Source organism: Sander lucioperca, chromosome 5 (assembly GCF_008315115.2).
Source record: "Sander lucioperca isolate FBNREF2018 chromosome 5, SLUC_FBN_1.2, whole genome shotgun sequence".
Taxonomy (NCBI): domain Eukaryota; kingdom Metazoa; phylum Chordata; class Actinopteri; order Perciformes; family Percidae; genus Sander; species Sander lucioperca.
The window spans coordinates 10,286,946-10,301,743 of NC_050177.1; the positions used below are offsets into that span (position 1 = coordinate 10,286,946).

Here is a 14,798-nt window from a genome sequence, read left to right on the forward strand (position 1 = left end):
TGACGTTCAAAGTATTGTCAAACAAAACGGAGGCTAGCTTGTCCCTCCCTCCTCCTCATCCCGTCCCCTCTCCCTCCCTTCCGTGCTTCCGCGCACTGACCCCCCAACCCCCACCCCCAAATCCTTTTGGGAAAAACACTTTGTTGTTGTTATGTTTGGTGGTGCAGGTTGGCGCAGTTTGTTTTTGTTGCCGTTTGTGGAGCCTGGACTGTCTACAGAGACTGTGTTTTTTTTACAGTGTGTTCAGGGGACAGGCAGCTAGCGGATAGTGAGGAGATGTTTGCTGTATGTGACAAAAAATGTTGTAGCCTAAAAAATGTGTGACATCGCTTAAAGCACCTTTAAGTAAGATAAGACACAACAGGTTTATAGGTAATATTTTTTTTATTGAGATAAAATATATAAAACATAAAGCCCTCAAAGTAGCTTGTCATGTATAAAAAATAAACATGCAATATAGGAGTTAATATGAGTTATATATATTTCTGTTTCTTAAAATTAGATAAGAAATAGAAGATTTATAGACATAGACATTTTTTGGTAAAATGAAAATAGGTTTTTAAGCTTAAATTCATGGCATTCACATACAATACAGAAATGTACAGTACAACAAAAAACTGCAGTATTGAGAAACATAGCTTTAATGCAGCACAGCTAAATCTTTGGATTATTGGAGGTTTAGTTCTTTTATCCCTGATATTTTTGAAGACATGCTTATCAATTACTAGCTTCATAAATAATGCCATGATAAACTAGAATTACTGCCCTGTGGTTGTATGCCTCCTCCAACCAGTCAAGTTTACATCCATATCTGTCTAGACTCATATAATGTGTAGTGAAGACTTAGGAGCAATTTAATAAAAGGTATTATTGTATTTTTTGGCGAAAACATGGATGCTTCACACAATCTTCAACCTGGCAGCACAGAAGATCTATACAATCACCACAGTTTCAGGGTGGGCACCCAAGATTAGTGTCACCAATTCAGTATCCAACAAAATATGAAATATGGTCAAAATCTCCCCTTCTGTTCCTGAGTTATGGCACTGAATAATGGCAAGAACAGCATTTTTGCAGAACATTATGATGTCACAGTTAAATTGACCTTTGACCTTTTTGATATAAAGTGTCATCACTTCATCATTTAATCATACTAGACATTTGTGTGAAATATGTTATGTATAAGTAGTGTAGGAATTCTTGAGGGGCCAAAAATGTGCTTTGTGAGGCCACTCTAACCTTGCCCTTTGGACACTAAAATCTAATCAGTTCACCCTTGAGTCCATGTAAACGTTAGTGCCAAATTTAAAGAGATTCCCCTGAGGTGTTCAGAGATATCGACCGGCCAAGGCTATCGCCGGTGCGGAATGGTAAAAATTGACATGTCATTTACAACTTTTTAAATGAAATATGTGCAAATAGTTGCCGTTTATAATGTAGTTTAGTGCAAGAATAAAACATAATAATAAAATATAACGCAAGGGTGCATGAGTGAAAAAAATAACAAAGACTATCATAATATTCTGAAAAACAAAACATATTAGCTGATAGCTGTTCAGCTTAATGTTAATGGCTTAATTACACATTAATTCTTGCACGCTAACCGCTACCAGACAGGAAAGAAGTCAGCTTTTCTGCAAAGAGCACCGCTTTAAAAACCTTAATCTAAAATCTTAGTGATATAGTCCACTGTGTACAGGTGGCAATGTGTTTCTGGTAATTTGACTGCAAATGTGTTTGGTAAAGCACCATATATAGTGAGCAATGAAAATAATGAAAAGTCTGGCTGCGCCGCTTATCATTCAAGGATAGGGGAAACAATTTCATGGCTTGTTTGTATTTCTTTAAATCAATCACAATCGTCTTGGGTGGGGCTAAGTCCGAGATGCAGCGATTGCAGTGCCCTTGCAAAATAAATAGCGGAGATAGCTAAAGGGGAGGAGAATGCCCTCTGAAATAGGGGGGCAATGGCAGGCTTAACATCCGGTGAGTCAGACCATGTATACAATAACAGATTAACTGATGGTAGTAACAGGTAACAGTGGTGACCTAAGGACGATAACACTTGGAAATAATGAAATAGAGCGACTGGAGAATAGAGTTATGGTTGAAATCTGTGAAGACTTTAACTTTATCAAAGAAGTAGCTATTCCCAGGGATCAGTTTAGGGGAGCTGCAGCGATCAGGTGTTTCCAGGATGTGAGGCGAGGACAGAGGTTTCACCGTGGCATTTCTTCCATGGATTCTTAGCACATTGCTGAACACGATGCTGTCTGGAGACACGCTTTCCATAGTACCGATTTGCACTAAACAGGGACATACACAAACACATAAGATTTACAAATCCACATATCTTCATAAACAGTATTTGCTCCCAAATTCACACTCAAAAAAGTCAAAACTGATATCTTACTTTCATTGCAAAGATCTGTTTCATTCAGATTGTTTACTGACAGAAGTCTGGATTCTGAAAACAAACAGTATACACACACATCATTGCTAAGATGTTAGAAACTGAAATATACACCAAGTTAAAATGACAATGATCAAATGCTTTTTGTGGAGCAATGTCTAAGCCTCACACAACTGACCTTTAATCATGATGCTCTGATGCTGTCCTACTTTGTGTACTGGACTCAGCTTCCCTGCACAGCATGACCACAGAGAGGTGTTGTAGTAGAGGTGACCACAGCATCCGAATCCTGTCTTGGCAGAGTAAAGCACCTCCTTGTCCTCACTCGAGCAGCAAACATTCTGGTTATAAAGTAGATATAATGCACACATTGATGGTCCGTAAATATATGCTTGCTTGCCATCTTACTGATCATTATATGTGTCCAAGATATACAATATATACAGTAAACGGATCCAGGACACAGTTATGGATCTCACCAGGGTTATTAGGTTCAGATTAGAGATGTTTTGTTCTTTTTGGTGTAAGAATCTGTGCAGGACAACATCTGTCTCACTATGGAGAGGTCCATAAAAGACAAAAAAGCATACTTTCCCTGCTTTGCCTGCCTTTCAAAACGGAACAAAAGGCTTGATGCATTGATGATTTAAAACACGTCAAACTTTAAACATTATTAGTATTATTTTTATTTAAAACCTACCTGTGAGGTTTGCAGAATGGATCCACAGCACTGCGCGTCATGTCCAGGCCTGCATAACAGGGTCAGGTTGTGCAGTGTCCCGGCGCAGCACTTCATCTGAGGGTCTTTAATGTTGTAGGCTTTACCCCCACAGCAGTGAGTGTTTTCTTTTTTGGCATGTCTGCGTGGAGAAACAGTGCTTGTACTTAATATCAAATCACGAGTGTGAGATAAAGAAGTAATTATTATTATTATTATTATTATTATTATTATGTTATAAAGACAGATCATTTAATGTTCAAAAGAGGGTGAGTTAGAATATGCTTTCTGTGAGCATTAAGTACGATTGGAAGATAACTTTTTCAACACAGTGTCTACACAGAGTGTAAGGTTAAAGCAGCATGTCAGCAGTGCAGAATAAATAAGAAGAAAAAAAAATGTATGTAGTATTGATTGAAATGGAAGAGTATGTGTTCCATCAGTCATGCATGAGACAGATGACTGAAAAAGCTTTTAAATGTAATTGAGGTTGGCCAACATGTCAGCAGACATTCTGACTAGACACATTTAGCAGACAGAGCAACAGCCTGCATGAGTTAATGTCAGCAGACATTCTGACTAGACACGTTTAGCAGAAAGAGCAACAGCATGCATGAGTTTCTTGCCATGTGACAAAAGTGAATCCAACTTTCACTCTCCTTTCAGCTCTGTATGCCATATTTTTTTCACCAGCTAATTGTTATTAACTTTGTCTTTCTGCTGTTTGGTAGCGTACAATTACCAAACAACGACTAGCTGCTCAGCTGGAAACGGAGCACAAAGAGCTGCAGAGTTGGGTGATACTTCTCTCTGGATTCATCACTACCAACGAAAGCTTTAATATTACACTGTCATTTCATTTAGAGACTTACTGATTAATTCAGCTTTAACCAAAATGCCAAACTAAAAAAATACTGGTCCTCTTAAAAATGAGATCCTTATTAAAATATTGTAATCCCCTGAAAGATGGAATAGCATAACTGTGAAACAGTCATAACATGCTCAAGCATATGAAAACACACACACACACACACAGTCAGCCTGCACAGACGGGCAGATTAAGTTCATACGCTTAAAACCCAGACAGACAGAAATTCCTTGGCTCAGTAGCTTGGCATGTTTTGAAGGTTACCAGGAAAAATTCCAAGGACGCACAGGGCCAGTGTAGCTGGAATGCCTTTTTGTCTCGGTAGACAGCACAAAACCAGCCGTAGACATTTATTTCTCGCCACTCCTGTCTGGGGTAGTATCCTCACAAGCTCCAAGATAAAACATTAACTGTTTCCCACACTGCCTCATTTCTTAGCAATGGAAAACACACTATAAACAAACATCACACAAACCACAGTGCAACATACCAAGCTGATTAAAAATAAATGCTTTACCGACTCACTGAATTTCATCAGCACGTCCATGGATAAATGTAAACACACACATGCACACATAATCACCTGTGTCCATCGCAGCAGATCTCAGTGAGAGGCCGAAAGACTTCTGTTCCGCAGCAGTGTTGTCCGGGGGAGGCATGAGACTGAAAACAACACACAATTCCTTTAGCTGGGTTATAAGAAATACTGATCTCTGAACATTCCTCTCCATTTTCTCTGTCCTTGTACAAGGCTTGTTATTAAAACAGAGAACTCTGCGTTGGGCCAAGCCATAAAGCCTCTTTAAAGAATCACAAAATTCACAGAAAAAGAAAAAGTAAAGTCTGCAGCAATACAGACACAAACAGGCACAGTCTTACACACATTCAAATGCACACATAGGAACATACATTTGCGTGATGTCTGACAAAAATACAGTCCCAAAACAAAAACCTTTTTATTATGCACAAAAACTAAACAACGCTGTTAGCAGTGCGTTTTATCCATTAGACACAAAACACACTCACTTGCTGTATATAAGGAGCTGGGTGGAGCTCCGAGCCCTCTCAACAAACCTGCACGAAGCAGCAGAGTTTTTTTTTTTTTTTACAGTAATAGCAGGGATGCAGTGCTGTAAGTCCTAAAATTGTTTTATTATTATTATTATTATTATTCTATGCATATATTATATTAAAGAAATGTGCTGATTCCGCTCAAACCAGCATTTTTATTAATTTAAACTGTTGTCAGAAGAAACACTGGCATACTGGAAAACAAGGCATTTACACAAAGTAACTAAGTGATGTGAACTTAATGTTTTCAAGCACACAAAGCTTAGGGGAAAGGGTGATTTACGTTTCCACAGAAAAACACAGATGAAGAGGGTTGACCGTCACAGGAAGAATACTCTACCCAGCTGAGCAAATAAACAGTACTGTAAATATCAGTGGTACATACTTGTTCAATCCAAGACGTCCACTCAGATACAAAGCCATCCCAGCAGACATGTGTACGTGGGTTATACACAGTTGAGGCATCATCACATTGGTCTAAACAGGCAGGGTGGGGTGGGGGCAGGGTGGGGGAGAGAAAAAGAGATTTATTAGACAGAGGGTGTGGGGATCATTGATACCAAGAAAGGGTGACTCAGAAAATATGAGAAAAACAGGAAAATAGAATTGTTGGAAGGGAAATCTTGAGCACACATATCTTTTTGGGGCGTTCACTGCAGTCTGTACTATTGCCATGTACCCGTGACGTACAGTAAAGAATTGTCTTTACCCCGCCCTCCGTCTCCACAGTGATCTTCCCTGGGATAAATCGAGCAAATAGAAAATGATCTTTTTATCCATGACCAAATTTTTTTTTAAGATCTGGAAAGTACTTTATTTCCCAAGGAAAAGTTAAGGCGTTGGTCGGTTTGTACTGGCTAGACTTTCCCCATCTTTAACCAAGTAGCACGTGTGCCTGAACCTGGCCAAATTTAAACACAGCTGTAACAGATCAGTGTGGTGGGACTTCCAGTTTACGAAATCTTGCTATGTATGTTGAAACAGTAGTACCCCAGGTCTGATTCAAGTCAGTGTCCAACATAACCTCATAACCTGTCTCAGGCAGAATATCAAGTATATCAACTCTGTCAGATAATGGGAGACGTAACACCTGGATGATAAGACAGTGCTGCCACAAGCACTCCCATCCTGCCAAGGTCTTGCAGAAAGTTATCACATAACACAGGGGTCTTCAACATTTTTTAAGCCAAGGACCCCTTAACTAAAAGACAGATGGAGCAGGGACCCCCTACTACATATTGTATAAAATGAAGTTGCATATTAAACTGGTCCTACAATAAAGTACAGGGCGGCTTTATACATACTTTTTTTTTTTTTTGCATAGAATACTAAGCTATTCAAATAGCCTAATAATTGTTGGCATGGTTTTATAAATCATGTTTAATGTTAAACATGCATGTGGCAGAGTGAATCCTTAGGATTAACTGTATCTGGGGATGGCTATCTTACCTATAGGCCATTAAGCAGTAGGGATTTGTATTTGCTAATAATGTGTAATGTTGGATTCATTTTAAGAATTTTTTTTTGTTTTATTTTTTATTTTTTTTTGGGGGGGCATTTCAGGCGTTAATGGAAATAACAGATAGATATGAAAGGGGAGAGAGAGGGGGGATGACATGCAGGAAATCGTCCCAGATCGGACTCGAACCCTGGACCTTCTGCGTCGAGGCATACACCCCCATGTATGTGCGCCTGCTCTACCTACTGAGCCAACCCGGCCACAAGACCTTCTCATTTTTGAAAAAACTTTCAAAAATTAACTATAATTTAGAGCCCCACCTGCATTGACTCTGAGGACCCCCTGTTGAAGATCCCTGACATAAAACATTTTCACATTCATACGCGCACACTTAGGATAGGCGCTACTGCAGTATGGTCAGGCCGACATTGTCTTCTGTCTGTGCTGAGGGGTTTGGGTTAATGATTTAGCTAAGCATTTGTGTTTACGGCGCTCGCAATATCTTTGTTTACATTGAAGGTTCAACTAATCTTAACACCTCCAGCATGAGTTTAAATACACCTACAGGGAGACAGTTACTTCAGAAGTTGGGATGGCACTATACTGTACTGCAGGGGTCACCAACACAGTGCCCGCGGACACCAGGTAGCCCCCAAGGACCACATGAGTAGCCCTCAGGCCTGTTCTAAAAATGAAAATTGAATATTGATATTATCTGTTTCCCACCTTGTTAAGTCATTGTTAATAACTATTGTGAGAAATCATTAACGTGATCAGTGTCTTCACATAGATGAGTATCATTAATCATTAATAATCATATATAACTAAAGGCAAACTAAGCAAATTTGTTATTTCAGAAGAGTGTATCAAACTGGTAGCCCTTCGTATGACTCAGTACCCATGAAGTAGCTCTCAGTTTCTAAAAGGTTGGTGACCCCTGCTGTACTGTGTAGTCCCAGATTCTCCTCAATTGAGATTATATTAAATGCTTCTGTGTAAGTAATCAAAGTCTCCCGAACTTTCTTCACGTATGTGACTATCAGTTGTGCTTTTCCTGAGTTTTCCTTAACAATCAGCACTCATATGAATCCGTTTTCAATTTTATGTTGATAAGGCTGCTTACCCTTACTGCACATATTATGACAACTATTATTATGTGTTGTACGGGCAGTGTGCAATTTTGTTGGCTAATGGCAGTCTCTGCATGCAACATGAGCATATCCATGCAGAGTTATGCAATAGTCTGTGTTTCTGTATGTATGCACTATGTTGTGTTGAGTTGTTTGTTAAACAGCAGATACTTTTTGTTTGATCGAGACGAATTTCCTTCGGGAAAATATAAATATATCTTTTCTCATCTTATCTTTGTAAATTTAATTAATTTAATTAAAATCATCACGGGCGCCAAAACTGTCATTGAGCAAGTGCAGGAATAGGTGATAATTGCCTTCTTGACGTCTATCTCATCACAGTTTCCCCTGAGGTTTTTTTGTGCGCCATTGAAATGAAATCTGCATCAAAGCACTGAAACACAAGAATCTTATTGTTTTGTGAGCTTTAGGGGAAATGTGTGGGTGTAAGCAGTTATTGCAATCACATGAGGATGACATCCACCATGATGACATAATGCCCCGTATAACAACTAACAGATTCAACACCCACACAACAAAAACAGACACACCCACATTTATACCTGGGAAGCGGCACTGTGACTTTCCCTGTTTTTTCTCACAGCAGCGAAAGGAACTTGGATTGTAACATGCTGACCCACAGCGACGTGTGTTTGGCTCAGTGCTGTAGATGTGCAAAGATAAGCAAAAATAAACACAAAACCACTCCACATCCCACTTTCATATAACACAAAGCGAGGTTTAATGCATTTATCGTAAGTTGCTAAACTAATCACTGGTTCCCAAAGAAATTTGATTGGTTTGGGAACCACTGAGCTAATGAATGTAATGTAATGTAAAAAACATGGACACACAATTCTTTGTACAGCAAAATTACTAAAAGTGTGCATAACTCGATTTAACCCATTTAAAGTCAAATTTGCACCACTGCAATTACTGGGTTGAAGGCTCCCTGTGGAGTTTTTGACCTCTAAACTTACATGTCAATATGTGTTTGTGATTATGAAAAACATAAGTAAGTATCCTTTGCAGTTTTAAATGTCATATGTTTTGTTTGCACAACTAACAATACATCTGTGACAATTTAAGGGTAAAACTTAAACTAGGCGTGTCTAACAACTGGGTCAAAACAGGTCATCGGTACTGGGTAAAGTTAACTAATGGCGCTTACCCACTGCTAGTAGCAGCTCTACTCGGCTCGGCTCCATCGCGGTGCCCCTTCCTCCTTTTTCCATTGCAGATTTAGTACCGCCTCAAGGCCGTTTTACAGTCGCCGTAGCCGAGCTCGCCTGCGCCAATGTGACGTTAAAATGGCGTAGATCTCGCTGCCGTGCCAGGATTTTGAGTGAGAGGGCGCCCACCACTCTATTTTTTTCAGCGCCGCGCGACAAAGTGGATACAGGAAGCATGAACAAGCTCGAGAGCAACCGGATGCCAGGACTCTCAGAGTGACCGCAAGTCTCTCTTGTAAACTTACTGGGTTAAGAGGACTTCTTTTATGGCGAATGAAAGGCTTGATCCAACGAAGTAGGTCATCGGATCAAATCGAAGCATTGACGTCAATGCTGCTGCCAGTTCTGGCGTTGTTTACCTTTTTCTTCTTCTTCTAGTCCGTAGAAATAGCAAAGTCGGTAGCCTTTCCTCATTAGCGCCACCTCTGTTCAGGAGAAGACTGCAACTAGTGTCGCGACCACCATGCGCGAGTATAAACAGTTACGGCGCTCCCATGACGTCACACTGGCACTCGACAGGTCGGCTGCGGCGAGTATACCCCACGTTTCATGCGTGAGGCGAGCGCGGCTGTTCGTCATAGCGCCGCTACAGGAAACTGCCGTGACCTAACGCGACACACACATAGAACGTCGAAGGTGTGTTGTTGTTGCCACAGCCAGAAGAAAAATTTTGTTTCAAAAGAAGCTGGAGGCAGCAAAAAAAAACCACCGCTGGCTAAACTATTTAAAAACGGCGGGTTTGTTCACTACACCCTCGTCTGTCGCTAGCAATGATGACGCAGTGATTAGTGACGATTCTCTACGACCAATCAGTAGTCTGCAGGTTTTCACGTCACCTTTTGGTATCGCCTCAGCTCGCTTGGAACCTCAACAGAGGTGAGACTAAAAAAAGTACCTGTTGGCAGGTACCAGGGACTTTTTTTCATAATGGAAAACCAAAAAAGGCGAGTAGAGTCAAGGTGAGTCGAGCAGGTACCACGTAATGGAGTATTGTGACACAAACTGTAAATTATGATTTGATGATTGTTAGTGTGCGGTAAAAATAAAGTTTTGCTGGTCTCAGCAGGATAGTTAAAACCTTTGGTCGACTTACCAGTCGGGTTGAGGTGCGGGTTTCTAAGAAAAAACATAAAATAAAACACAAAAATGTAAATATCTCAAAGGGCAACCCACTACTTCCTTGCTCTGTCCCTGTTCCTCCCTACCAATGTCAGGCAATCCAATGCAATTACATCACTGTGGCTTTAAACATTATTATGATCCATCTGAATCAACACAGCTTTATTACAAAACTACTGTAGTGGATTGCACTATTTGTCAGGTGTTTCTGTTGTTTATAATACAGGTATATTGCAGATAGTAGATATATGTTATTGTTACAGTGCATGCAATTTTGGGCAGCTTTGACATGGCTGACTAGTTGTATCTTATATCAAGGAGATAGCAGATAGTTTCTTACCTGTTGCTGCACACCTGTGGAGATAAAGCACAAAATGTTTTTTTGAGTGTGTGCATGTATGAAAAAAAAAAGCAGAAATGTCAACAAATTGGGGTATCTTGTTCTCTCATCTAGATTGAACTCAAGAGCCACTGTCAATGACTCATCATGCATGTTCAGGCACTTTCTTGGCTGATGGAGACAAACCCGTGGTTCGACCGCAGGAAATTTTCCCCTGAACTAGGAACCTCTGAGGAAGGTTCCTAGCAGTTGGGGCTCTAAATTTAGTTCTAGGAAATTTTGTGCAGCAACCGTTGGAAAGGGTTTGCAGGGATGACAGCTGCTGTTTTGTCAAACACACACAGCACAGCTGCTTCAACTCTGACATGTCTCTGCTCTGATTTTTCTTTTTCTATTTATTTATCATATGTTAAATAATAAACATGAACATGACAATCTCAAAAAGATTTCCAAGATTTGCATGGAATTGCGGTAGGCAGGTATAGGTTCAATTCAATTCAGTTTATTTATGAATGGGGACAGTGCAAATTAATAAAACGCATGATTTTATATGGGTTAAAGATTAAAATCGTGAATTAGCCAAAAGGCTATCTGTAGTCCCCTGCCCTCGATGTTAAAAAAAAGGCTTTTTAAAATACAAAGAAGCAAAAAGGAAGACAACACAAGCAAAACAAAACTTAGCACAAAACACCACAGAAGCAGAAAACAACATAACAAAGCACAATACAGAACTTAGCACAAGACAAGACACAACCCAGAAGCAGAAAGATATACAACAAAGCAAAGCAACAGAGTACAGGGTAAAAGATTAGAACAGACACAGCTGTTAAGAACAATAAAAGCAGTAGTGAACTAGGAGGAAACAATAAGTACAATTCATATATGTTGACTTTTCAAACTAACAGAATACATGCATTAAAAATAATTTTAGTGCTGACATGTATATGTATTGACCATCCAGTGTTTTAGCTGCTTAGTAAAAGACGTATATGTGTTTAACTGTCTGATGTGGTTTGGGATTGAATTCCACTCTCTTGACCCTCTGATGGGGTCAAGAGAGTCTCACTTTGCCAGACCCTTCTCCCTCTGGAGGAGGGTCCGGCAAAGCGTAGCCACGGTGCTGCTGCAAAATAGCCTCGGGAAGGAACTTGTTTTGGTGGAACATGTGTACGTTCAAAAGTTGTTTTAGTCGTGAAAGAGAAAACTCAGATTGGACAGATAGTCTAGCTAGCTGTCTCAATTTACCATGCAGAGATCTGAGGAGCAGTTACCATAGTCCTCATAAATCGACCGGAGTTTGAAATTCCAACACAAAGAAAGCGGAAGGAAACGGACATTTGGCCGAAAAGAATGAAATCAGGCGGAATTTCCGGCGGCCACAGAGCAATCCAGGAAGTGGAACGTTGTGGATATAGACTAAAACGCACCTGACTCGTTCACACAGCAGCTGGATGTGATGAGCTGTGTCTTAAGACCTTCCTTGACACAGCAGCACTCAGTCTTAGGGTCAAACTGGTCACGTCCACAGCACAGGTGGTCACTGGAATTTCTCGTCAGGATCATCTTGTTCTCCATCGGACCACAACACATCTGCGTGTCCACATCATAAGCATCTGTGGAAAAGATCAGGATAATTCTTAAAACTGTTTTACTTTTAGCTCAACCACAATACCGCTGACACGAGCCAGAATTTTTTTCACCAAAATACTGTGTTTAGATTCAGCTCTACTCACTTTTTTCACAACATTTGGCATTTGATGCAGGTTTGGATACAACAGTTGATTGACAGCATAGTTCATTGAATGTGTTGTAGGCCTTCGTTCCACAGACAGCTGTAAAGACAAAGATCAAGTCAACGTGCAGGCACCGCAACCATTAATTGGCATGAAGTTCCTTGAGCATTGATCGTATTTCTAAGATTTCCATGAAAATGGAAGATGTGTGAAGGCCTCTAAAGCAGTGCTATTTTCGTGTGTAAGATGAAAATTGGCAATCATGAGAAAAATGAGGTAAAATCTTTGGTTGTCAATCAGAAATGGAAAATCAGAAATTCTCACAATGTGCTATTTACAAATCAATCATAAAACAGCATGAAATTACATAAAATACAGTGACCAATGTGACATTGTAAGTAATTGTAGAAGTACAATGTACATGCAAATTCCACATTGGGACGTGTAAACAGTATTATATCTATTCCAAGCACCATTTTGGAATTAAGTTAGAAAAAACAGCGCCAGCACAAAAACTAAAGCTTGTTTCCTGCAGCATTTTCTGAATATGACAGCGGTGCAAGTTTATTGACATGTCTCTGCTTGGATTTTTCTATTTATTTATCATATTTTATCATATTTTAAATAATAAACATGAACCGGACAATCTTAAAAAGATTTCAAAGATTTGCATAGAATTGCGGTAGGCAGGTATAGGGATGACGTTGAGACGCACCTAGTCTCGCGTTGCCAGACCATCCACACACTGCTGAGCGGAGGAAGGTCTGACTAGTCCACACAGCATTCGTATGGGAGAAAAACGTGCTCTGGTTTATTGGCATTTCTTTAAACCAATCACGATCATCTTGGGCGGCACTAAGCTCCACAAGGAGCTACTGTAAAATAGTCATGCGAGAGAAAACTCAGATTGGACAGATAATCTAGCTAGCTGTCTGGATTTACCCTGCAGAGATCTGAGGAGCAGTTAACCATAGTCCTCATAAATCCACCGGAGTTTAATATTCCAACACAAAGAAAGCGGAAGGAAACGGACATCGGCGAAAAGACATGCATCAGGCGGAATGTCCTGCAGCATGGGAGCAATCCCAGAAGTGGAATGTCGTGGATATAAACTAAAACACACCTGACTCATTCACACAGCACCTGGATGTGATTGGCTGTATCTTAAGACTGTTGTTCATGCTACAGCAGCACTCAGTCTTAGGGTCAAACTGGTCACGTCCACAGCACAGGTGGTCACTGGAATTTCTCTTCAGGATCGTCTTGTTCTCCATCGGACCACAACACATCTGCTTGTCCACATCATAAGCATCTGTGGAAAAGATCAGGATAATTCTTAAAACTGTATCACTTTTTATCTCAGCCACAACATCGCTGACACGAGCCAGAGTTTTTTTCACCAAAATACTGTGTTTAGATTCAGCTCTACTCACTTTTTTCACAACATTTGGCATTTGATGCAGGTTTGGATACAACAGTTGATTGACAGCATAGTTCATTGAATGTGTTGTAGGCCTTCGTTCCACAGACAGCTGTAAAGACAAAGATCAAGTCAACGTGCAGGCACCGCAACCATTAATTGCCATGAAGTTCCTTGAGCATTGATCGTATTTCTAAGATTTCCATGAAAATGGAAGATGTGTGAAGGCCTCTAAAGCAGTGCTATTTTCGTGTGTTGGATTAAAATTGGCAATCATGAGAAAAATGAGGTAAAATCTTTGGTTGTCAATCAGAAATGGAAATTCAGAAATTCTCACAATGTGCTATTTACAAATCAATCATAAAACAGCATTAAATTACATAAAATACAGTGACCAATGTGACATTGTAAGTAATTGTAGAAGTACAATGTACATGCAAATTCCACATTGGGACGTGTAAACAGTATTATATCTATTCCAAGCACCATTTTGGAATTAAGTTAGAAAAAACAGCGCCAGCACAAAAACTAAAGCTTGTTTCCTGCAATCTGACAATCTTAAAAAACGATTTCAAAGATTTGCATGGAATTGCGGTAGGCAGGTATAGGGATGACGTTGAGACGCACCTAGTCTCGCGTTGCCAGACCATCCACACGCTGCTGAGCGGAGGAAGGTCTGACTAGTCCACACAGCATTCGTATGGGAGAAAAACGTGCTCTGGTTTATTGGCATTTCTTTAAACCAATCACGATCATCTTGGGCGGCGCTAAGCTCCACAAGGAGCTACTGTAAAATAGTCATGCGAGAGAAAACTCAGATTGGACAGATAGTCTAGTTAGTTGTCTCAATTTACCATGCAGAGATCAGAGGAGCAGTTAACCATAGTCCTCATAAATCCACCGGAGTTTAATATTCCAACACAAAGATAGCGGAAGGAAACGGACATCGGTGAAAAGACATGCATCAGGCGGAATGTCCTGCGGCACGTGAGCAATCCCGGAAGTGGAACGTCGTGGATATAGACTAAAACGCACCTGACTCGTTCACACAGCAGCTGGATGTGATGAGCTGTGTCTTAAGACCTTCCTTCACACAGCAGCACTCAGTCTTAGGGTCAAACTGGTCACGTCCACAGCACAGGTGGTCACTGGAATTTCTCGTCAGGATCGTCTTGTTCTCCATCGGACCACAACACATCTGCTTGTCCACATCATAAGCATCTGTGGAAAAGATCAGGATAATTCTTAAAACTGTATCACTTTTATCTCAACCACAATACCGCTGACACAAGCCA

At 40.3% G+C, this 14,798-nt stretch overlaps 1 protein-coding gene across 1 annotated transcript in view; it reads right to left on the reverse strand.

The window, feature by feature from the left end:
• Positions 1 to 369: 369 nt before the first annotated feature.
• si:ch211-195m9.3 overlaps positions 370 to 14,798 on the reverse strand; it is a 39,113-nt gene continuing 24,684 nt past the window's right edge. Inside the window, exons 10-21 of the mRNA XM_031296686.2 lie at positions 14,539 to 14,724; positions 13,517 to 13,615; positions 13,207 to 13,395; positions 10,351 to 10,364; positions 9,985 to 10,007; positions 8,223 to 8,323; positions 5,456 to 5,547; positions 4,583 to 4,662; positions 3,114 to 3,273; positions 2,592 to 2,754; positions 2,414 to 2,467; positions 370 to 2,306 (exon numbers count right to left, since the gene is read on the reverse strand). Of these exons, the coding sequence (XP_031152546.1) occupies positions 2,050 to 2,306; positions 2,414 to 2,467; positions 2,592 to 2,754; positions 3,114 to 3,273; positions 4,583 to 4,662; positions 5,456 to 5,547; positions 8,223 to 8,323; positions 9,985 to 10,007; positions 10,351 to 10,364; positions 13,207 to 13,395; positions 13,517 to 13,615; positions 14,539 to 14,724 (1,418 nt within the window). The 3' untranslated portion in view covers positions 370 to 2,049. The remainder of the gene's footprint in view (positions 2,307 to 2,413; positions 2,468 to 2,591; positions 2,755 to 3,113; positions 3,274 to 4,582; positions 4,663 to 5,455; positions 5,548 to 8,222; positions 8,324 to 9,984; positions 10,008 to 10,350; positions 10,365 to 13,206; positions 13,396 to 13,516; positions 13,616 to 14,538; positions 14,725 to 14,798) is intronic.